The following is a 23,891-nucleotide window of genomic DNA, read 5'->3' as shown; positions in this document are numbered from 1 at the left end:
GCCGGAACATACAATTTGGCCCCAATCCAAGCTAGTCCATCACGGAGTGTACATTCATTCAAGTGAGTCCGAAACCACTCGTCAGTCTTTAGAGCTTCTTGTAGTTTCTGAAGCAAATCGCCCGAGAGGGCTGGATCGGCCCTCGACTGTGCTCTGGTAGTTACTGGCGCTGGTAGTTGTGTCACAGGTATGATAGGCCGAACCACTTCCTCCTTGGCACTGTTGTATTGAGGCAATCTGGAAAGTGCATCCGCCATGAAGTTCTTTCTACCAGGAAGGTAGCATAAAGTGAAATTAAAACGGTTGAAGTGCTGAGCCCAGCAAGCTTGCTTTGGTGACAGCTTACGTGGTGTTTTCAAAGCCTCCAAGTTTTTATGGTCAGTCCAAACTTCAAAAGGATTCTTAGCTCCTTCAAGAAATTGTCTCCACGTTAACAATGCTCATCGCACTGCAAAAGCTTCCTTCTCCCATATGGCCCATCTCCTTTCGGTCTCTGACAATTTGCGGGACGTGTAGGCACAAGGTTGTAATTTCCCTTCTGCATTCTTCTGCAGAAGTACTGCTCCTACTGCCACATCGCTCGCGTCTGCCTATACTACAAAAGGCTCTTCCATATCCGGATGTTTGAGGACTGGTTCAGCAGCAAACAACCGTTTCAACTTTTTGAATGCCGCCTGACAGTCCATAGTCCATTCAAGGGCTCGTGAGGGCTTTGATCTGTCTTCACTTTTTGTTTTCAGAAGATTTGTTATTGGCAGCGCGATTTTGGCGAACGAGGGGATAAACTGTCTAAAGAAATTAGCAAATCTGAGGAAACTTTGTAGTTGTTTGCGGGTGCGTGGTGCAGCCCATTCCAATACTGCCCGAACTTTTCCAGGGTCCATCTCTATTCCCTCATGCGATATGCAATATCCAAGATAGTCAATTTTGCTTTGGTGGAATTCGCATTTAAAGAGCTTGGCATCTAGTTCAGCAGCCCTGAGTTTTTTCAGGACAGTTCGCACCAATTTCACATGGTCGTCCATGCTCTCAGAGTAGATAAGAATGTCATCCAAGTAAACCAGCACCCCCTTATACAGGTGCTCATGCAGTACTTCGTTAATCAATTGCATGAACACCGCAGGGCTCCTTGTAGTCCAAAAGGGAGCACTCAAAACTGGAAACACCCCAGTGGGCAGTTAAACACAGTTTTCCATTCATCCCCCTCCTTAATTCTCACTCTGTAGTATGCCTCTCGTAAATCCAGTTTGGTGAAAATTTCCCCCTTTCCTAGATGTGCTAGCATGTCCTTCATGAGCGGCAGGGGGTAAACGTTTTCCATGCAAATAGCGTTGATATTTCTATAATCAACTACCAAACAAAAGGAGCCATCTTTCTTTTCTCGGAACATTACAGGTGCCTCCACCCTTGGTCTGGCTGGTTGGATAAAACCTCATTCTAGGTTTTTATCAATGAAGTTTTGCAATTCCTCTAGTTCTTGAGGGGTCATGGGGTAGATCTTTGGCTTAGGGAGTTTCACCCCGGGGAGTATTTCAATGGTACAGTCTGTAGCTCTGTGGGGGGGGGGGTAGCACATCCGAGGCCTTTTCACTAAAAACTTCTCGGAGATCCCAATACTCCTTTGGAATCTTTTCCTCCCCTTCGATGTGGCCTATTGCCACTTCCGCCCTTTCGTGTTCTACTCCGTCCTCCAGGGGGTTTTCTTCCCTCTCTAGTCTTGATTTTCTGGTGCGAATGCGCAAAACCCCCGTTTTCCAGTTAACCCGTGGGTTCCATCTACGGAGCCAGGGCAGTCCAAGTATGAGGGATCGTTCCATGCTAGGGGCCATAATAAACCTGAGGGTCTCTACGTGATCCCCCAATTGCATTTCAATGGGTTCGGTCACAAAGCTGGCTGGGCCCCCTCCTGCAATCGATCCCTCCAATTGACAGAAAGCCATGGGCCTTTTTAATGTTTTTAGCCTCAGGCCCATTTTCTCCACGACTTTCGGGCTGATTATGCACCTGGTGCACCCAGAGTCTAATAGGGCTAACATCTGCGCATGTGCCCCTGTAGACCGCACCCTTATTTCTATGGGAATGAGCATGGGGCCCTCAATGTGACTCACCAGATCATCGGAGTCAGAGTCAGAGTCCGTCCCACTGTCATCTGCAATGGTCGGAGTTCCCAACTCACCCTGGTTTCGGGGAGCGAACTCAATTACTTCTCCTTTCAGGGTGGTTTCACGAGCTTTTGCGGGTGCTTTGTCAGCCTTTTTTGGTCCCGAGCTGGTAGATTTTGGCACTGGCTTGGAGAAACATTTGGTGGCCTGATGGCTTTCCTTTCCACATTTGAAACATGTGAAGGGCTTCGATTTTGGTTTGAATTCCGCTCTCCCCGCGGCCGCCCTTGGCGCTCCTTTGCGGTAGAAGAGGGATGACGGGTCCCCTGCACGACCTTCTCGGAGTCAGCTTCGGGCCAGCTCGATTTCCACATCCTAAGCTACAACGTACCAACTCTGCATCAGGGACCCCCCGTGCTCTACAGTGTTTGTATATGTCTTCATTCAGTCCGTCTTTGAAACTCTCCAGTAGAGCCGCTTCTGACCACCCTGTCATGTAGGGTGCCAGTTCGCGAAATTCTTGGGTGTATTCTGCCACCGATCTCCGGCCTTGCTGGATACCCTTCATTCTGAGTCTCGCTTTCCGCTCAGCTAGGTGGTCTTCAAACCGCCTCCTAAGGGCCCCCATGAACAGGTTGTAATTCCTCAGCAAGGGAGAGTTATTATTGTGGAGAACCACCATCCATTCAGCTGCTACTCCCTCTAAGACATTCGTGACGTATCTCACTTGTGCCGCATCTGATAAGTAATCCTCCCCCCAGTCCTGCATGTGGTTCCACACTTGGGTCAAAAAAAGCCCCAAAGTCTTCGGGATCCTATCATATTTTCTGGTTGGGGGGGAATTTTTGGCTTTTTGCATCTGCGGGGTGGGGCCTGCAAGGCTGGGGGTCCCTGGGCTGCTGCATCCCTCGCTTGAGCTCCAGAAGCCTGAGATGTTTCTTCCCCAGCTTCCTCTTCCTCTCCCCCACAGGGTGTCTCTTCTGGATCCAGTCTGGGCTAGTCTCCTCCCTTCCCCACAGGGAATACATAAGACTCACGGTTTTTCCGGCTTTCCTCGGTATCACGGAGGAGTTGCATTGCCTGAGCAATCATGAGGCTCTCCTTTTGCTCTTGCAGCCACACCGCCTCTCCCTTACGAGGTCTGGAGCTAGTTACTCCTTAGGGGGTCCTTCCCAGGTCCGGCAACCTTCCTACTTCCCTCGACCATCTAGCTTCCTCTGGCTCCTCTCTCAGCTGAATTTTTTTCATCCATTCTGCAGCTTCTTTCTCTGCTTGAAGTAAAGTTATAGTAGAGCCCATAGCTCCCATCTGGTCTCCTTCACTCTCTTGGTCAGACATGTCTTGGTTTCAGCCCCCTCGGTGTTTATCCGGGATGACTGGAGGTTGAGATTCTGCTTAATGTCAGGTGTGCTTCCTTCAAAGTCCAGGAAAGAATGACCCAAACTCCATTGTTTATAGAGAAAGGTACTTTTACTAGAGATGAAGTGAACGCAACCATAGGAAAGCAGAATCTAAGGCAATACGCACAAAAAGTGCATATAGAAAGCATTTCCTCCCACTGTCCACCATAAATCATCCAATCCAAAGGTCTCCAAGGGGTCAGGTGGAAGCACACGTCTGCCAGCATCATCAATCAGGAATGCCACGACCGTTGGCCTGACGGCAGCTTCAAAGATACAGTCCGGTGGCTTAACTATCGGTTTCGTTTTCCTCCTCCAGCACGCTTCCCCCCGCATGTTACATGCTCTCCCCCCTTCTGTTACTATGGCAGCCAAAGCAGAAAAGGCGGAGGCTGACAGACTCATTTGTACTAATCATTTAAAATAGTGATACAGCTTTTATCAGATTTACCTTACTTTTACCAATTTATTGTACTACTAGTACATTTTAAAGGGAGTGCTGGGAAACCTTAAATTAGAAACAACAAATGTTTAGATGCTATATTTAAATTAGAATTCCCGCAATCTGCCCATTGTTCTGATTTTGCAAAGCCACCTGGAGTCACTGAAAGTAAGTTGGGAGCCATATAAATTTTCTTAAACAAATAAATAAAAATACAAGCAGAACAACTAGCACCTTACTCTATCCTGCAATGGTTAAATGACAAATTATATTTAGTGATAGTACAAAAATAATATGGAAACTGTTATCTTTAATACTCTTAGCTATAATGAAAGTAATCTATTAAATTTTTTACTTTTTACAGTGCCTTGTTTTAAGAAATCTATCCCTTGGACTTTCAGAGTGAGGCATATTACCTCTATTATATACCATAAATTAAAAAATATACAAAAAAACAAATGTTTTAGATGATGTGCTTTTTTTTGAATAAGAATAGTCATAATATTGGTTTGATCACATTATTTTGCAGGCAAAAACTCAATTAATGCAGGGCTTTTTTTAAAAGTAACAAACAGCTATTTTTCTAAACTGTCAAAAACACATGAAAGAAGCTTTCATGACAAAATTTAGAGAAACGGATTAATTGTTTACATCCATAAAACCTTCCTTTGAAAAAATCTAATTCTCAGGTGAAGTCTTTCCATGAAGCATGACAACTTTACAATACTGGTTGTCCTCGATTTACGAACACAGTTGAGCCCAAAATTTCCATTGCTAAGCGAGACAGTTGTTAAGTGAATTTTGTCCCATTTTTGACCTTTCTTGCCACAGTTGCTGAATGAATCACTGCAGTTATTAAGTGAATCTGGCTTTCCCATTGACTTTGCTTTAAGAAAGTCGCAAATGGGGATCACATGACTGGGACACTGACTATCATAATTACGACTCAGTTGCTAAGCATCTGAATTTTGATCATGTGACCATGGGGATTGTCATGGCTTTGTTGGATCCTGATTTGGAGGAGGAGTTGGAACTGGGCTGTCTAACAGGGAGGGCACAGTCCACTCCAAATGAGTGGAGAAGCCAGGGGCTGAGGACGAGGCAGTCCCAAGATTGTCTTAGCAGTGGGTCGTGACGGCCAACTGGAGTGGAGTAGCTGCAGAGGGCCAGCGCAGATAACAGGCTCCAGACCACCTCTGATGAGGAACAGCTGCCTCCCTCACCTGATTTGTGGGTGAGAATAGGCACAGAGACCAGTGAGGCTGATGGCGAGTAAGCAGCTCCACCCCTTCTCCCAAGGAACATCTGGGGAAAGATTATTGAACCAGATGCTGGAGGAAGTCTGTTTGTCAGGAACACCTGTTTGCTTTGATGTGCACCTTCCTGGCTTTCTGGAACCCTGGATCACGTTTCTTGGCTCTGAACTTTGGGCTTCATTCGTGGACTTTGGAATTGGCTCCCTGACTTCGGACTTTTGGATCATGCTTTGATTTTTGGGAACTCTGGGCTTGTGTGGGAGACTTGGTACTTGTGGGTACTGTTACTTCCCTCTTGTCTTGTGGGTCAGCTAAGACTTAGTTTGTGGAACCGAGGAATTCAGACTGAGGAAAAACTGAGGGCTGGGGTGGAGGTTCACTGGCACCATTGGTAGGTCTTCTGATGCTGTGATAAGTGAGCAATAAATAGACTCTACTTAACCTCTCTACTTTGCCAGTATGACTTGGGCCAGAACTGAAATGCTGCAATGGTTAAGTGTGAAAATGGTCAAGTCACTTTTTTCAGTGCCATTATAACTTTGGTCATTAAATGAACTGTTGTAAATTGAGGATTACCTGTACATATTTTTAAGGCTACATGGAGTACATGGACTTGCCCATATCCCTTTTTTGCTCATGAAGCTATTTTATTGGCAAGTGGGGCTGAATTATTAAAAACATTACATATTGCATACAATACTACTGTTTGCTATTATTATTTTGCAAAGTTGTATATTAATTATAATAGGTAATTTTTGGTTTGCTTTTCACAAACTTTAATTCACATAATTTTAAGACAGAATATTATATAAATATCAGGACAGTACGAAAGCTAAAACTTTAGGACCTTTACGGTGAACAGAAATAAATTTAAAAGCAATCCAATTTTTCTTATATACAGCATTTGTACTTAGTTCATCCTAAACTGAACCAATTTTTATCAGTTTATACATGATATATACAAATACTTTAGCTAATCTCAAAACATGTAATCCTGGAAGTATTTTTCAGAATAGATAAAGCAAAACAGGAAATGCAGGATGTTTCATGCTTGACTGATACTGCCCAGTTTTTGTCCCATAACTGCCTATGGTTTAATGCCTGACTTGAAATAGTTCTTACAGAAAGTTTGTTCTATAAGATAGTTTATGCCATCCAGACTGTTTTTGTACTTAAAGGAAATTATGCAGAGATTTTGACTAAGTAAATATATTATACCACAATAGTTATCTCCATTAATAACATTCATAATTTTTGTAGATCATACCCTTCCTTGAACTTCATATAGCTACAATCTGAAAATGATTGGCACAAATCTTTGGTATATTAAATGTTCAACAAAAAAAAATAGCTGCATCAAAAATTACATTATAACTATCACCATCACATAAATGATTTTATTTTAAAGGTTTTTTTAACTAAGTATTTACATCTGGTGCAGTAGTCTTAGGGCAAGTCCATTACTTATCCGGTGAATTTATTTTTAAATTACAGATGTATGTTTTTTCACAAAACTCAGAAGAGGATCCTGAAATTACTATAAAAGTCCAGCCAGACAGTTAATATTTTGTTAATTACATGCTGTTCCGCCAAGGTACTACGTTAATGAATATTTGTATTCAGTCTTGATCAGAAACATGCTGTACCTCTACTTCTACTGTTTGAATAGCTTCTGTAACCTCTGTTATTTTCTGTCCTTGTTGTTGTGCTAATACATAATTGACAACTTGCATGATACTTTGGTCAGAAAGAGTAGAAACTGTTGAACACTCTTCGGTAGCTGCAACAGTGTCAAGTGTTTCTTCAGTAATTACTACAGTCTCGATCTCTTCAGTACAGACCTCTGTTTCTTGTTCTGGCGCATCCGATGTTAAAATACTGATGGCATGTTCGACTTGAGTCCCCTGATTATGAAACTGAAGAGTGTCCTTTTCCAGCATGATTTTACAAGGTACATAATCCCGGTGAAATTTAGTCATGTGCTTTCTTAAGGTACGGGCATCTATGTAGGCTTCATTGCATACTGGACATACATAAGGTCTTTCTCCAGTGTGTGACCTTACATGACGTTTTAAGGAACGTGCATCAGCCCAAGCAACACCACAAGTTAGACACTCAAAAGGTTTAACACCTATTCAACAGAAACAGAAAGAAAGCATTTACTAATCTTTAAAAGTGAAAATTACTATAAAAATGATTAAGATAAGATTTTCTCACAGCCAGTAAGTTCATTATAATATAAGCCTTTATATAGTCATTTTGCATAGAGAAATCTTGACAAGTCATCTATAAACCCAGGATATTTTGGGTTAATAAATATTTGTTAGTGTTAAAATACAGAAAAATGGCATTCCTTCCCATCTATTTGTATGTTACTGTGATTACAATTTAAAAAGCTAATTTTAAACAGATAAAAAGAAAATATCAACTTGCAAATAGAAAATCTGTTCAGTTACATAATTTATAATTAGCTAATTATCTTTACCTTCAATCAGAAATGTAGAAATTAAAACAGTGCTAGGACTGGATTCAGTTCTCCACAGATTCTGATTTAAGTAAATCATGGGATTTGTGGGAATCTGTCATCCATTTTTCCATACAAAAGTGAAAGAAAACAATAGGGCCATTGCAAACACAGCCTATCTGTTTCAGCTCTCTCATCTTTCCTAAAGCCAAACTATGCTTATACAGCCATCTTTATTATTTAATTATTATTATTATTGCCTAATCCCAGTTAAAACCATTTGAAATAAATAAAAACCAATAAAAAAATTATTGAAATGGAAAAATACCATAACAAACAAAAATAAAAGATAAAGATGGCAAAAATTACAAAACGAGAGAGAAATTAAAAAAGAAATAGATGCACACAAACCAAATGTACCAAAGACTAACAGAAGAAAAGAGTCTCACATTCATTTCTATCGTGTTGCCACTGACTCTGAATCGTTTACAGGAGATGGAAACATGAATATGCTTCAGACTAGCACTGATGATGTTATCTAATTTGGGTAATGAAACATCTGCAAGAAAACAACCAAGCGCAGAGAACACCAAGGACGCCTCAAACATGAACATATCCATAGTCTTCGAGTACAGAAAACAATTTAAAACAAAATAAAATAAACCATAAAGGAAGCCAAATGAAAGTAGCAGTAAAAAGTAACAATTAGTTTAAAAGTAAAAAGATTACTAAACAATCTAGGTAGTTGGAACACATTTGAATTCAACAAGGAGGATGTTATGACCCTGCTGGACTAGAAATGGGAAGAGACAGAAGAAGTAGAGTCAGGGGTTTCTAGAGATAATAGCTTTCCGGAGGGTGTAATTTCAGCAGTGTTGAAGTCAATTAACTCCATTCTGGCTAAGGCAAGCCTCTCAGGCTCCGAGGTTCACCCACCCAGTCCCAAGCAGAGGCATGCTTTAAACACAGAGGACTTCATTCTGGCCAAGGAGGAGGCTGGCAGAAGAACAGAGACTACTGGGTAATGTACAGTATCTCAGCTGTGTGTCTGTGTGGTGGTTCCACATGACTTATTTATTGGCTAAACTCCGTGAGGAAAATTCTGAAAACAGCTTTTCAAGCCTCAGCTCTGCCATGTTTACCTTGTCGTGCTGTGTTTGGAGGTCTGGATTCTATCCCACCTTGTCTCTCATCTTTTCCCCTAGATTTATTGTTTGTTTATTGAATTGTGGTCTTAACCTGTGCCAAGCCTTGACTACAATACAGTTGTCATCTTTAGCTATAGAGAAAGAGACTCTTTCCACCAAAAATTTCTATCCAATTTGCATATTTCTGGACTAGAAAGCATCAGCTTGCTATCCTGTTGGCTGGCACAGAAAAGAAGTGGCAATTTGATTTTTACAAGGGGGCGATTCCAGAGAATTGCCACTGCAGAGCAGCAGTTCTTGCCTTCAGCTCCCTCACTTCCTAAAAGTGGAGAACTGAGCATTTCTCCTTGGATGACTTAACAGGTTGGGACAATTCAGGTTTCATATAAAGTTAGGTGCATCAGCTTTTTCTTATCAACTTTAAAACCTTCTAAGTTTAAAATTAAATAACAGTTTTGTGAATGTCTTTCACTCCTTTAAGAAAGGTGTAATTCAAAATTTTAAGGAACATATGACATGTTCCCATATATTCCTAATATGGTTTTATTCCATAAGGCTGGTATAATGAAACCCAAAAGTTATTTTTGGAATCCACCTTCTCTTATTGGTTAAAGTCACTTTTTTTCCCTTGTAGGCTTAATAGTTCTTATTTTAAGTGATGACTTTGTTTCATCTGGAGGTAGGCCATTGCATGAGAAACAGAAATGCTGTGGTAATACCAATGATGGGATATGAACATGCAGAGGCAGCTTCTAAACTGCACATCAAGGATATGGAAGCCTAATAAGATCTAGCTGCCACACTCAGAGACATGTTTTGGGGCACTCATTTGGCTTTTTCAAGCTAAATAACTGCTCCCAATTTCAGAAGCACCCTGTCCCTGGCAAGATTTAGCGACCTCCCAACAGCTGTTCCCAGGGGGAAACTACAGGACATCACATTTGAAGAAAGGCTTTGTCCCTGCGGTGAAGTGGTCCTTGAAACACTAACCCATGACTTTTATACTGTTTCTATTACAAAGATATCCAGTTTAAGTTAATAATACCCCATCTACTCAGATTTGAAGACCACACAGATCCCTTTTATTTACAATTGCTACTAGTATTATCTAACCCAGGGGTGTCAAAGTTGATTTCATTGAGGGCTGCATCAGAGTTGTTTGACATTGGTGTGTGTGTGTGGGGGGGGGGGAGCGCTGGAGTGGGCGTGGCCAGGGTGGGCATGGCCAGGTCAGTGTCACTCGTGTTGAGGGCCTGTGATGGCCCAAGCGCTCTGCCAGAGAAAATGGGCTCCTGAGCTCCGTTTTCAGCTGCGACGGCCTCCTGCAACCCTCTGCCAGCGAAAACGGAGATCAGGATGACCTAGACCTCCTAAACTCTGTTTTTGCTGGCAGAGGCACTGCGGGTCGGTCCTTTGCTGTTTCCAGGGCGGCCCCCGGACCAGATCTAAGCAACCCGCAGGCCGGATCTGGCCCCTGGACCATGAGTTTGACACCCCTGATCTAACCAATATGCTCTTATTTCTCTTAATGAGGCTAAATTTTGTTTTTAGTGTTTGTTTTTAGTGTTTGTTTTTAGTGTCAGCAAACAATGCTGACTGGCGACACCCAGGGGGAGAGCCTTCTCTGTGGGGGAACCAGCCCTTTGGAATGAGCTGCCCCTAGAGCTTCGTCTTAGCCCCGACCTGCGCATTTTTCGCCACGCCCTTAAGACCCTTCTGTTTCAGCAAGCCGGACTGTCCTAATATGAATTTTAAATGGGTGTATGTGTGTTTTAAATTGATGGCCAAATTTCATATATCTGATTTTAATTGGTTTTAAATTTTATAAATTCATGTGTTTTAATATGGCTGTACACTGCCCTGAGTCCCTCAGAAGGGCGGTATAGAAATTTAATAAACTTAAACTTAAGTTTTGTTTTATTATTGTAAAACAATCACTGCTTTACCACTAGTTTTATTGAGTTTAATTGTGATTCATATTTGCTGTCTCACTCTTTGGTTTACAGCTGGTCCCTGACTGTAATAAATATCTTATCTTGAATATCTTTAGAAAGGTGCTATTTCTTAAAATCAGACTTGTTTCATTTACCTTCATGGTTGTTCATATGTCTTCTGTACTCCCGAAGCTGGGTGAATTTTCTCCCACAATGTTCACAAACACGTTCCAAATTTTGTTTTGCTCTTCCTTTCTTTCCATGAGTGGCTTTTTTAACATGCCTCCTGTACAAAGCTTTTTCATAGAACTCTTTGCCACATACATTGCATCTAAACACAAAGAAAATAACAGCTTGATAAAGTACACAAAAACATACCTTTTAAATGCTAATCTAGTATTTGAATAGACTATTGTAATGAAAAAATGTTAAAGTGCTTACCATTTCTGAAAGTAAGGACAAGTGAAAGTGGAGAACTAGTATTAAAAAGCTAGTATTTTCTAGAAAGCTCAGAGAGACAATGGGGCCCTTTATATACCTATCAATGATAGTTTTTAAAAAAACTCTATAACAATATACAAATACAATAATTAAAGATGCAGTATTAGATGGTGTGCTTTAAATAAAGCAAAACAGAATTCCTGCTCTATACAACAATATAATTTCATCTTGTCTCAGAAATAATGTTTATGATTCAGGAACACCCTTCTTTATGATTTCTTTTCTCAGTTCCAATGGCAAATAGTCTCCAATTGAAGTCTGGAAAAGATAAGGGAGCGGGCTGACTATAACCCTAAATTTTATGCAAGTCATGCAGAGTTCATTAAAAAAAACCCTGCTTTTTCAGCACCATCTTGCTTTTTTCCTCATTTGCAAACTAGCAATAGCTCTATGTATTTTTGTTGACCAGGAACCTTTTGTGCCCAAATAACACTGCAAAACTTCCATTGATATCATATTCTCACTCCACAAGATGCATTTTTCTCTTGATCCTTGAAAGCAAGGGTGGGGGGAAGATGTCTTCCACTGACTCACCTCACTTCGCATGTCACCCTCTGCCCCTTTTTTGCTATCAGAGGCCTTCAGGAATTTCTTGGTCTGGCAAGGCCAGCAAGGCTTTCCTGAAGGCATCTGCAGTCAATAACAGAGCTCCAGATCAATCCGGAGCTCTGTTATCAGATACAGAGGCCTTCAGAAAAGCCTTGCTGGCTGCAGAAGAAATGGCCCAAGGTGTGCAAGGCCTGGCTACAAATGTCTGAAGGTAAGTTAGTAGGGCAGCTCCACCCCCATCCCCACCCTACCTTAATCTTTACCTGTGCACCCTGGAATGGGCGGGGTCTTAATTAGGGCTTATTTTGGGGGAAGGCTTATATTGGGCGCATGTGTAAAAATCAAGCTAGGACTTATTTTCTGAGTAGGTCGTATTTTCGGGAAAACACAGTAGGAAGGAACTTCTACTTTATTACAGGAGCAATTTTAAAAGAATAGTTGAAATCAAAACACTAAATACATTTGATACCTCAACTACTGATTAGACTGCTTTGTTCAAGCCATTATTTTTTCAGTTTACTATCTGCAATTGTAAATAAAAGTTTGCCATATCAACTGTTTTTCTTTTTTGCTACAAAAGGTCGTGACATTGTCACTAGTCACTAATAAGAATAAATAATGTATTATTGATTTCCTAAATTCCAAGAACTATGTATTGATTGATTTTATTAGCGTTAGAGGTTATCTAACTCCAAATAATCAGGTGGCTTACAATGTTAAAGTAAGAGTAAAATTTCTTTTACATTTTTATTCTTTCATTGGTATCTGGTTTGAATACATTATGAAATATTAGTAGAATAACAGAATTGGGAGAGACCTTAGAGATCTAGTCCAACACCCTGCTCACCCTGTGACCCTAATATTGGATTTTATGGAAAAATAAATCTAAATCATTTTGAAAGTCAACTGGAGCATAAATAAGAATATTTTACTATTTTCCAAACTGTGGAAAAACCTCAAGTAAAACCTTTTCTTATATTCCATGATAATTAACTTTACTAAAAAAATATTTTAGTCAAAAACGTTTTAAATATAAGTAATGATAACTAGTGGAGTGATACAGTATATAGGAAAGCTGATGTAGTTCAAAATAGCTCTCCAACCTGCTAGCAAAAGTAAAATACTAGAACTAGAGTCTTGTGAAATTCTTATGTAATCTCATAGCTCATCATCCACTTACATCATCTTTTTAATTTTCTGATTTGCAAAGAGTTCTGCCTTACCAAGAGTTCTTAATAATTCAAAAGCTAAATACTGAAAGTCTAAATCTACAAACAGATTGATGAATATAATCAGATTTATACAGCTTTGGCAGAGTTTGCTGAAATTGAATAAATTGGTAAATAGATTGCCTAAATAAAAAAATCAAAACAAAATATTGAGGCAAAATAAAATGAGCTTTTTCAGTAACTTCATTGGGTATGATGTTTTTTGCATTTAAAAGTTATCCCATCACATGAGCAAAATTACAGGTTACATAAAGTTGTCATTTAAATCTAAGTATTTGCAGCCAAGAGTACCCAGCTTTGTTTACCTGTATGGATCAGTAACAGAATGTGATTTTACATGAGAATACCAATCTTTCTTCCAACTATAGCATTTCCCACAAAATTGACATTGAAAAGGTTTCACTCCAAGATGTTTGTTCATATGCTGGCGGAGATCCCGGGGTTCATAGAAACTTTTCTCACACCTGAAATTAGATTTGTGATGAATAATATAGAGTACATGTATATAGTCCTTAGTAAAGAAGAGAGAAAAATGTTACCACAGTGCAGCCATGTGTATACATGCATTAATACTATTATTTCATATTTGAAAACAATCCCTATAAAAATATGAAACAATTTGCCTGTGCTACAAAATAGTTAATTACCTATCAGATTATGAAAAAAGTAATGATTCTAAAGTAGTTAACTTTCCAGAATTGTTTACAAAACTATTTTACAGCCAATATTGCTACTTTACTCTGGAATAAATAACATCATAAAAAAATGGTTCCAATTTGTTTTCTTTGGAATAAACTATTTCCATGCACTATTCAATGGAAAAATAAGATTCATACAATTTTAACAAGCAAGAGCAATAAGTGAAAATAAGCAAATATGTAATTATTAGTTGAATTATTATTATATTAAGGAACCCAAGAGGTACTAAAACAAAGAGCATTGGTAAGTTCAAAGACACTGAGGAACAAGGAATTAAAAAAATTAAAGAAATCTAATGGAGAACCCACTCATTCAGATAAAAAGATTTCTAGCTCACTGAGCACTGAATTTACCTGAAAGCTATACAATGTTTAGTGTCAATATGGAATGAGAGCAAAATACTATACTTGAAACTACTTATATAATACAAATATGGTTGGCTGAAATCCTGAACAGGAGAATTCCCTTTAGGGAATTCCGTTATGGAGACTGCTGAAAAGACTAAAGCTGAGCTCCTGTTATAAGAAAACAATAAGGAGAAGAATAAAGAAATTAGAATTAGAATGTTTGAAATGTTTTTAAGGAGCAAAAATTCCAGCCAAAACAACCTAATAATGCTGAAGAGAAAGATTTAGATCACGGCTATCTGGAACCGTGAACAATGCTACAATATAATAGCTTAAGTCATACTCTAAAAATACCTAATAAAAATGGTATTGCAATTCTAATCTAAAGACTGCCTATTACAAATTTTTTCAAAGTTCTTAAAAATTTTATAATAATTCAATCAATTAAGTTGAGATGAAATTTAGAGGAAATTAACATAATTTAAAAAATGCACTGTCAGATAGATAGAAAATGAAATATGTCACTGTAGGTTTGTATATATGTATATATAATAATAGAAATTAGTTAGTAGTTGAAGTCGTTTATTGTATATGTATATGTAAATTTGTTCCTTGATTAAGTTAACTTTTAACTTAATCAAGCTTTTGTATGTTTTAAATGTTTTTTTAAGAATGAATAAAGTTTTGCTTTTTAAAATCAATCAATTAAGCAATTTTGGCTTTCACTTATTACCTACCAAGATTAGCCAAACTACTTTCAAACCTTTTAAAATCTTAATTATACTTACTGGTTACATTGATAGCCACGGATTTCAGGTTTGGGCTGATGTTTCTTTAAGTGTTTACTAAGTCCTGAAGCTCTATGAAAAGATTTTCCACAGTGTGAACAGAAGTATTTTGATTCTCCTGAAAATGATAAAAAGTATCTGTGATATATAGCTGGACATACTACAGATCACATGCAACTTCCAAAGGCTCCTAGAGCTGACATCTGATGACAATCTGGCAAAAAGAGAAGTAACCGTCCCCTGATTTTTGATAGGAAACAAAATATTCATATTCTATTAATTATCTTAACACACAAACTTTCTAAAACTCAAATAAATAATCCAACTCCCCTTTCTCATATTACCTCCCCCCAACAAATCTTAATCTTCTCACTTTTATGATACCATTATGCCACTATTCTTAACTACTATGGCTGTTTCCTGTTCCCAAATAATATATGAAATAAAATATATTAATAATAATTTTCAGTATGAAATAATTTTTCACATACTGATTAAAACAGTTGGTCAAATATAGAGCATAAAAAAGCTGACTTCAGAGACTCTGCCCAAAGATGTGTAGAATGCTTCACTTTCTTTATTGAAGTCACTTATACTTAAAAATGTGGCTGTAGTTAAGCATACATGTTTTATACATTCCTGAAAACTGGCTCTATACTTCGATACATTCTTTTTGAGCTTGTTTGGAGGTTTCAACAGGTAACACAGTCTCTACAACCTCAGAATGAATAATGAAATACTGGTCCCATACAGACTGTTGCCCAACCCCACTGAGCATTCAGTCCTAGAAATAGCAAGGGAAGAAGCTAGCCAGTCCAGCTGACTCAACCCTGGCAATCAATGAGGTGAACTGTCACAGTTAGAGACTACATTTAATTTACTCAGTTAACAGCACTGGTTGTTAAATATAGCTGGTTTCTAGTCTTAAAAAACCACCCATATAAATTCCCATTGATTGGCATTTTGGCCAGACTGATGTTTAAAGCATGTTTACTACACAGAACCAACTTTGTGTAGGAGTTTTTTGGATGTATAAAATTATAGAAATAAAGTGAAAGAGAAAACCCATTAGATTGAGAAGTGACATTATAGTCCTTTTTACATTATTTTATTTCTGGCATTAATTAATAACGTGTGTCATTTACCTGTGTGAATGCTTACATGCTCCTGAAGGCTTCTTTTTGTGACAAAGGACTTGTCACACAATTCACACTTAAACTGCTTTTGTGCCTCATGCAACACAAGGTGCATCTTTAAACCATGTTTGTAGGTAAATGACTTTCCACAAATCTATTAAATAACGACATCACAAAAATAATATTGTCTTTCAAGGTGAACAGCAATACACTAAGATGAAGAAAGTTTCACTGAATCTGCTTATACTGCATGATCCATAAGTACTTGACATTTTTTTCCTAGGGCTAGCATTCTTTGGAAAATTAGATTAGGACTGTGAGATCTGAACTGCACAAAATCCATACAACTATTCAGGGACAGTAAAGACATCAAAAACACAGATCATTGTACTTATAATAGCAAAGACATCATTCAAACTGTGCAGAAGGCAATGGTAGTGGGATTCAAAGAAGTTGGATAGAAAGAGTATCAACTCTTTGGAACTTTGGTATTGGAGAAAACTCATGAGAATACCATGCACAGCCAAGAAAACAAATAAATGGATTGCTGAACTAATCCAGAGTTCTCACTTGAGAGACAAATTATCCTTTTTAAAAATATTTTTTGTTGTTGTTGACCATCCAGACATGCAGTTTGATTTGGGCAATCTTATAAATCAAATAACTAAATAAATAACTAAATAAATGTCTTACTTCAGATACATTATGCAAAGACTTAGTGCAGAGGTCTCCAACCTTGGCAACTTTAAGACTTGTGGACTTCAAAGCTGGCTGAGGAATTCTGGGAGTTGAAGTCCACAAGTCTTAAAGTTGCCAAGGTTGGAGACCCCTGACATAGTGCTTTGAAAATACTCTGATGCTGGGAAATATGGAACGAAAGGAAAGGAGAGGATCAGCAAGGTAGTTGTAGCGGTAATAAGCACACTGTTGGAAGACCTAAAGGACCAGGTTAGGGACAGACTGCAATGGGGAAAAAAATCTATCTATGATTGCTATGATTTGACAATGTTTTCCATACCTGAAGAGTCTGGGAGACTAACAATCAAAATAATTCCATAGATTGAAAACAACCATCTCAAAAATAAATAAGCTCACTTACAATATAAACAGCATTTACAATATTAGAACTATTCAGAAATATGCAAAATCATGCACTTGTCAATGTCAAACATTTATCACAGTATGTCCTCTACTTGCACTAGATGAAACAACAGATGTTAACTGCTTTCCTAAAATTCAGGAGGAAACAAATTGGACCTCGAAGGAAAAGAATTCCAAAACTTACTTTCTACCAGAGAAAGTGCATTAACATTGAAGTGAAGGAAACAGGTTTTTTTTTACCTTACATGCATGTGGCTTTACACCTGTATGTTTCAACATATGGATTCGCAAAGAATAGAGTTTAGGCAAACTTCTTCCACATATATCACAGATAAATTCTCGCTTAGTTCTTCCCTTCGTGGCAGCACCACTTTCTTCTATATTAGCAGTTGCAACAGTCACTTCATTTTTTTGGGTGTGACGAACAAGGTGAGCTCGCAGTGAAGCACCATACTGGAATTCTTTTTTGCATAGCTAAGGAAACAAATATTTGACTTCTTGTGAGAAATTTTACTTAAAAAATAGGGATATAGGGATGGGGTGTGTGTTTGTGTGTGTGTGTATTCACATACAACTGTAACTATAATGTATATGTTTCAATTGAAAGATAAAAGATGTACTTTCCGCTCTGGGAAAATCAAATGTTGATTAGCCAGATATGTCTAATCAACTCTATTTACATTTCCCAGACTTGGAAATGGCCACCCACTTGCAATATAATGCTTCAAACCATGGATCTTGATCATTATAAAATAAGGACTGAAGTGTATGTTCAAGAACTATTATCAGGTTAAACTTTATCAGAGAAACTTGGCATTCAAAGAATATCTTAACACTATCATAAGAATCTTTACTCATAATACGTTTTACCAAGTGCTTACTGGGCATTTATAATTTTTCGTCCTCTCATGCTTCAATGTGTGCATTATAAGAGCATAGCGTCTCTGGAAAATCATCCCACATTCACTGCATTTGTGTTGAGCTTCTGCCTCATTGTGTTCTATAATCTCTCTTTTGGGTTGCTTCATCTTCTTGCCTCTTTGCACTAGCTTCATAGCAACCTGATTAAAAAATTGATATTTAACATTAATATTAGTTATACAGAAAAGAGAACCAACAACTCAAACATATTACCTGCAGAGAAGCAACATACATGACCAGAAAAGCCAATCTTTTTTGAGTTAACTCCTAGTGACTTAATGAACATAACCATATTGGTATTTTAACAATATAGAAGTTAGTTGCCATTATTTTCAAGTCATATTTTAAAAAATAGTGCAATGTAACTCATGGCTCTGATCTTTCCTGAAAATCTCCCATCCAAATTCCACTCAGTCATATTTAGCTTCCCAGTCCATCAGTTTAGCCAAATCATGCCTCTTACTATTGACATACAGCATAATCTCATAAACGGTAAATATTATTAGTTCTATCTAAGGGATAGGAAACAAAAACATTGAATCAATCTCAATAAAATGCATTTAAATGCATTGAAATGCATTTAAAAATTTGTATCTGTATTTGATGGAATATAAAAAAGTTGTTTGAAAGAATATAATCTGTATACACATTTTTTGTATATGCCCCTAACACATACAGCATTGAATTCTTAAGCATTTTTGAAGTAAATAAACCTCTCTGTCATACTATCTGCCCAACAAAGTTGATCTTACAAGATTGGTGGGCTCTGCGTTCCTTTGATTAAATCATGTAACCTGTCAAGACCCAAGACATGCTTTTTCTGTGGGAACACCTGCTCTCTGAAATGAGGTCTCCTCTACCAAGATCCAGATGGCCCCAACTTTGATGTTTCTTAGAAGAGCAGTGAGGACCTAGTCCTTTACTCAGATCTTTGGTGAAGGAGACTGAGATCTCTTGCTTCATTCTATCTTATTGTCCCACTTGCCATTTTTTCTTTTGATTGTCAGCTGTCAATAGTTATTGAGAATTGGGTGGCACACAGGTTTAATTAACAATATCATACAGCTACCTCTCTTAAGGTAACATCTGTCCCTACTTCAATCAGTTTGTCTACATATAATTGTTATTGTCAACAGGAAAATTAAAATCTTTCTGTTGTACAGCTGATATACAGTATATATGGTTTTTAGGTGCTTTAAAGTCTAAGTATAATATCACTTTCTGGGCTTGCCAGAAGGAAAAAATGTATTTGTAAAGTCTTACAACTTCAATAGATAGTCTTTATAGATAGTCCTGTCCACCCCCAGACAATTCTTTTAAAAAACAGATTTTTAGCACACTTATACCTGCTGGATAGCTGATTTGGGGCCTGGCTTTCTGTTCTGTAGTTTTTTCTCAGTACCTTTGTGCAGTCGAATATAGCCACCCTCACTAACAGATCGCTGGCGAAGCTTGCTTTTATAAGTATCATCTTGACTAAGAGCTGTGGCCTCCGATTGTGATTGTGGACTGTCCTGCATTTTACAAGGCCGACCACGTTTTCGCTTAAGCCCTTCCTGGGAATCCTCAGCAGCAACTTCTGCATTTGCTTCACTGCTCACATTAAGTTCACTGTTCACATTTGGATCTCCATTTGTATTTTGATCAGCCTCATTTTCAGCCTGAGTACTAATAATAACTTGCTCTGCTACTGAAGGCTCAGTTTGCACCAGTGTTATAGTTTGATTTGTGGAACATTCCATTACTGGGGCTTTCTCTTCATTTTCTGTTGTTTCCAAAGCAGGAGTATGCACCGGGAGCTCAGGAGGATTCTTCGCAGGAGGCTCTGAAACAATTTGCAATGCAGTTTCAGACACAGTCATCTCTTCTGCCTCGGTATTTGAAGATGTTCCATTCACCGTTGCTACTGGATCTTCAGTAGATATTGCTTGCTCAGTGCTGGCAACAGGATTATCGGTGGCTTCGTTTTCATTCTGCTCTGAAATAGTTTGAGCTACCTCTACTACTTGGACATCTCCTTTCTGGTATACGGTGATTTGTTTATCTTCCATCTGTTTGTGTACATTTTCACAGATTTCCAAGACTTCTGTCATGAGAAGATGCTGAGCTAGCTCAGCTACAGCTGCCATGTTACAAAAATCAAAAACTAATTCTGAAGTATAAGCAAATTCTAGCAAAGGGAGGAAACTGGCCTTCCGAAATCCTGCACATACACACACAAAACAAACAAAATTAGAAAGATTTGATGAAAGAATAGACCCTCACCATTTATTTTATAAAAACAGAAGTCTGCCAGTCTGATGAAAACTAAGGACAGGGTCTCTTTTCAATAGCTGTCACACATCTTAGGAATTCTCTACATAGAAATGCATTCATTCCTTATCTCTGTTTTAAGTAAACATTTGCTTCAGTGCTTTTCACTAATGTCATAAACTGCTATGATATAATTCTGTATTTAACATTACTATATAAAAATAATTTTAGTTATACTTAAATGTGGGTATATTAATAGATACACTATTGTAGAATAGGTCCCTTTTTATTCAGAAAGACAGGCCATAAATTTACTAAATAAATAAATCAGTGGACACTGTCCAAATTACTTCTATAAAATTAAATAAAAAGCACAATAAACAAAAAATCCAAGCATCTTTTCTTTAGGAAAACTTGGCAGCATTTCTTTATATATTTTATATAGTTTATTGAATTGTCTTTTTAAAATCCTCATATTTAATAAACTCATTGATATGATACATTACCTGAAAGATCTACTACTGCTTCATGGCTGGAAACAGCTCCCTTTTCAATAAAAAGTTCTCTGAAGTATTCACTGTTGGCTGCCAAAATAGATTTGTGTGCTTTGTACACTTCTCCCTCAATAAGCAAGGTAACATCACAGAACTGACTAGAAAGTCGCTGTTGGTTCAACTGATTCAAAACTGATTGAGAATGTTTTGGAGAAGATTGTTTCACAAGGCCTTTACTGTCGACCTGGCATCAAAAAAGACAGTCCATATTGTTACAATTAAAACAAATGAAAGTAAATTAAGTATCATCTTAAATCTGCTATGTATGAAAACTGTTTATGGTATAAATGTAAAATAAATTTCCATACTAATTATACAAGAACATTTACTTACAAATACAAGTTCATGCTTGGCTATTGGTTTCTTTTTCACTGGTTTTGGTGATGCTGCTGGCAGTGATGTGGAATTATTTATTTCATCATCTGTTTCATTACTATCTTCATGAGAAATTGCATCCAATCCTAGCTCTTCCAACATTTCAGAAGGGTCTGACAGTGATCTAGAACGATCTAATTTTTCCTGGCATTTGCTACATTCTTTAATATAATCTTTAACTTGCTTCAGGATACCTTAAAAAAAACACAAAACCTTTTTGTATGTATTGTTTTATTCATGCATAAATTGATATATTTAAATTAATTTTTCAACTTTGGGCAGTTATTCGAAAACACTCATCCTTTACCTTTTATTTGGTTGCATGGAAACAGACTAAATCAGAGCCAATGTTTTTGCTTATTTTCAAATCTTCCTGCCATGTCAGGACTTCCATCAATTTTAGACCTATACTTTCTACAAAATGTACAAAATGAAATTTTCCATACTTATGGGATAGTATTGAACCAAAAACATATGGAGAAACAAAACAGAGAGGATTCTTTACAAGTCATATTTTTTGTTCTGCCTATATAGAATGCTCTGGCTATTCACATTGCTACTACAAACTTTCTACCCTGAAATCCATAATTATGCAAAAAAGTCTGATTCATTAGAACTCATATCTGATAATTTACAGAAAATACCCAGCTTCCTTCTGTCTATATAGTAAGCTAATTTATGTAAATTAGGAGCCTTCTTGATTAGTGCTATATCAGATTTGAAGCTGCACGTCTGCCTTGCATTTTGTATTACAAAAAGAAAATGTGCTTAAAATTTAGAAAACCCTTATTTTATAAAAAAAAGTTTTGTTTTTTAAATCATTGCTGTTCGTTTGGGGATTACAGTTCACATCGTCTCAACATATGAGCTCATCGTCTCAACATATGAGCTCAAAAGGCTCAAAAGGAACTTTAACATTGGCAGTCACTGAAGAGTCAATGCACATCAAAACCAAAGGTACTTTTTCAAGAGGCAACTGGACTTTCTTGGTGGATTTTTTTTTTTTTTTGGAAGACGTGGAGCTTCTTATCCAAGAAGCTTCTTCAGCTCTGACTGGGTGGTGGAAAATGGAAGGATTTATATTCCTTGCAGACAGTTGGGTCACTTTTTTTTTTTTTTAATTTGATTTATATGCCGCCCTTCTCCGGAGACTCAGGGCGGCTTACAATGCGTTAAGCAATAGCCTTCATTCTTTTGTATATTTTATACAAAGTCAGTTTATTGCCCCCACAAACTGGGTCCTCATTTCACCAACCTTAGAAAGGATGGAAGGCTGAGTCAACCTTGAGCCTTGGAGAGATTCGAACCAGCAGAAATTGCAGGCAGCTGTGTTAATAACAGGGGGCACTAAACCACTGTACTATCAAGGCTCTTAGTTGCCTTCTTTTTAAGTCCAGTTGTCTCTTGAATTAGAATTAGAATTTTTTATTGGCCAAGCGTGATTGGACACACAAGGAATTTGTCTTGGCGCATACGCTCTCAGTGTACATAAAAGAAAAAGCACCTTTAGCACAACCATGACCAGGATGACCGAAACTCTCCGTAGACATGCCCATCAAACGTACCAATAATCCAAAAAAAAAAAAAAAAAAAAAAAGCCTTTTAACCTAATCCAGTGTTTCTCAACCTTGGAAGCTGGAAGATGGGTGGACTTCAACTCCCAGAATCCCCCAGCCAGCGCTGCTGGCTGGGGGATTCTGGGAGTTGAAGTCCACCCATCTTCAAGCTACCAAGATTGAGAAACACTGACCTAACCCGTTGATCAAATGAAGCCCTAAATGTTTTATCTGAGCGTTCAACATGCGGAATCATGCAGACAACGAGGTTCATTTCACAATGATTAGCCTTTGGTTAAGTGATCCAGGGGAAGGCAGCCGGTGAGCTGAACTGGCGTTTTTCGAGCAGGAGCTCATTCCCACGGAGATTCTCATCTTCGGCAACGAGCCTCGCAACTCCCTGGCCTCCGTGTTGAGCAGCTTCGAAAGAGAGCGCCTCGGTCTGACGAAGGCGGCGCTCAAGACCGGAGGTGGGGCGAGGAAGTCGCGCGTGTCACCGCGCCGCTGCGAGGCACCTCCGAACACACAGTCAGTCAGTCAGTCAGCCAGCCAGCCGGCATGCTCGGCTCGCCCGCTCCGCTGGTTCAAGACCGGTCACGCAGGGACGCCCCCCCCCCCCACGCCGCCGCTTCCTCCTCCCCTCCATCCCCACCCACCCAGCGCCTTTTCCTCACCTCGCCACCAGTAGCGCCTGGAGAGGCGCTGCCAAGTCTGCAAGCGGGTCCGGTGGGAGCCGTCAGTTTCCAGGTGGGCTGCCCGAATGAGGCGGGCGCGACGCTCGGCCTGCAGCACCACTTCGAGCTCGGCGAAGCGCTGCTGGTCCCGTTGCCGGCGCTGGTAGTAAAGGGTCCCGCCGCGCACCACATAGCAGGCGGCGGCCTTGCGGATCTTGCGCTTGACGTTGCCCTCGGTGCCCGGCGCGTAAGGCTCGCGCTCGTTGGTCAAGTAACGCAGGATGGCCAAGTAGCTCTCCTCGTTCGACATGGCGGGCGGGCAGGCGAGCGGCGGCCGGCGGACGCCCCCTCGTCAGCGGAGGAGGGGGGGCACTTCAGCCGCTGGAAGGAGAGAGTCCGATGCGGGTCCAGCTCTGTTTCGGGGATGGGGTGGGGTGGGGTTGAGCCCCCGGGTCCCCAGCG

At 39.0% G+C, this 23,891-nt stretch overlaps 1 protein-coding gene across 1 annotated transcript; it reads right to left on the bottom strand.

The window, feature by feature from the left end:
* Positions 1-6,583: 6,583 nt before the first annotated feature.
* Positions 6,584-23,891, bottom strand: ZBTB11 (zinc finger and BTB domain containing 11). The gene is made up of 11 exons (XM_070942734.1): positions 23,430-23,891; positions 21,158-21,393; positions 20,777-21,008; positions 19,364-20,220; positions 17,978-18,157; positions 17,337-17,570; positions 16,005-16,149; positions 14,860-14,977; positions 13,331-13,489; positions 10,902-11,077; positions 6,584-7,331 (listed from the first exon to the last, which is right to left on the bottom strand). The coding sequence occupies exons 1-11, from the start codon at positions 23,737-23,739 to the stop codon at positions 6,820-6,822; spliced, it is 3,159 nt and encodes a 1,052-aa protein (XP_070798835.1). The 5' UTR covers positions 23,740-23,891; the 3' UTR covers positions 6,584-6,819.

This window comes from Pituophis catenifer, unplaced genomic scaffold (genome assembly GCF_029215685.1).
Source record: "Pituophis catenifer annectens isolate HBS135680 unplaced genomic scaffold, rPitCat1.0.hap2 SCAF_4, whole genome shotgun sequence".
In the NCBI taxonomy this organism is placed as follows: domain Eukaryota; kingdom Metazoa; phylum Chordata; class Lepidosauria; order Squamata; family Colubridae; genus Pituophis; species Pituophis catenifer.
Note: the sequence above shows the minus strand (reverse complement) of the source record. Positions and strands in the feature narration are given on the sequence as shown.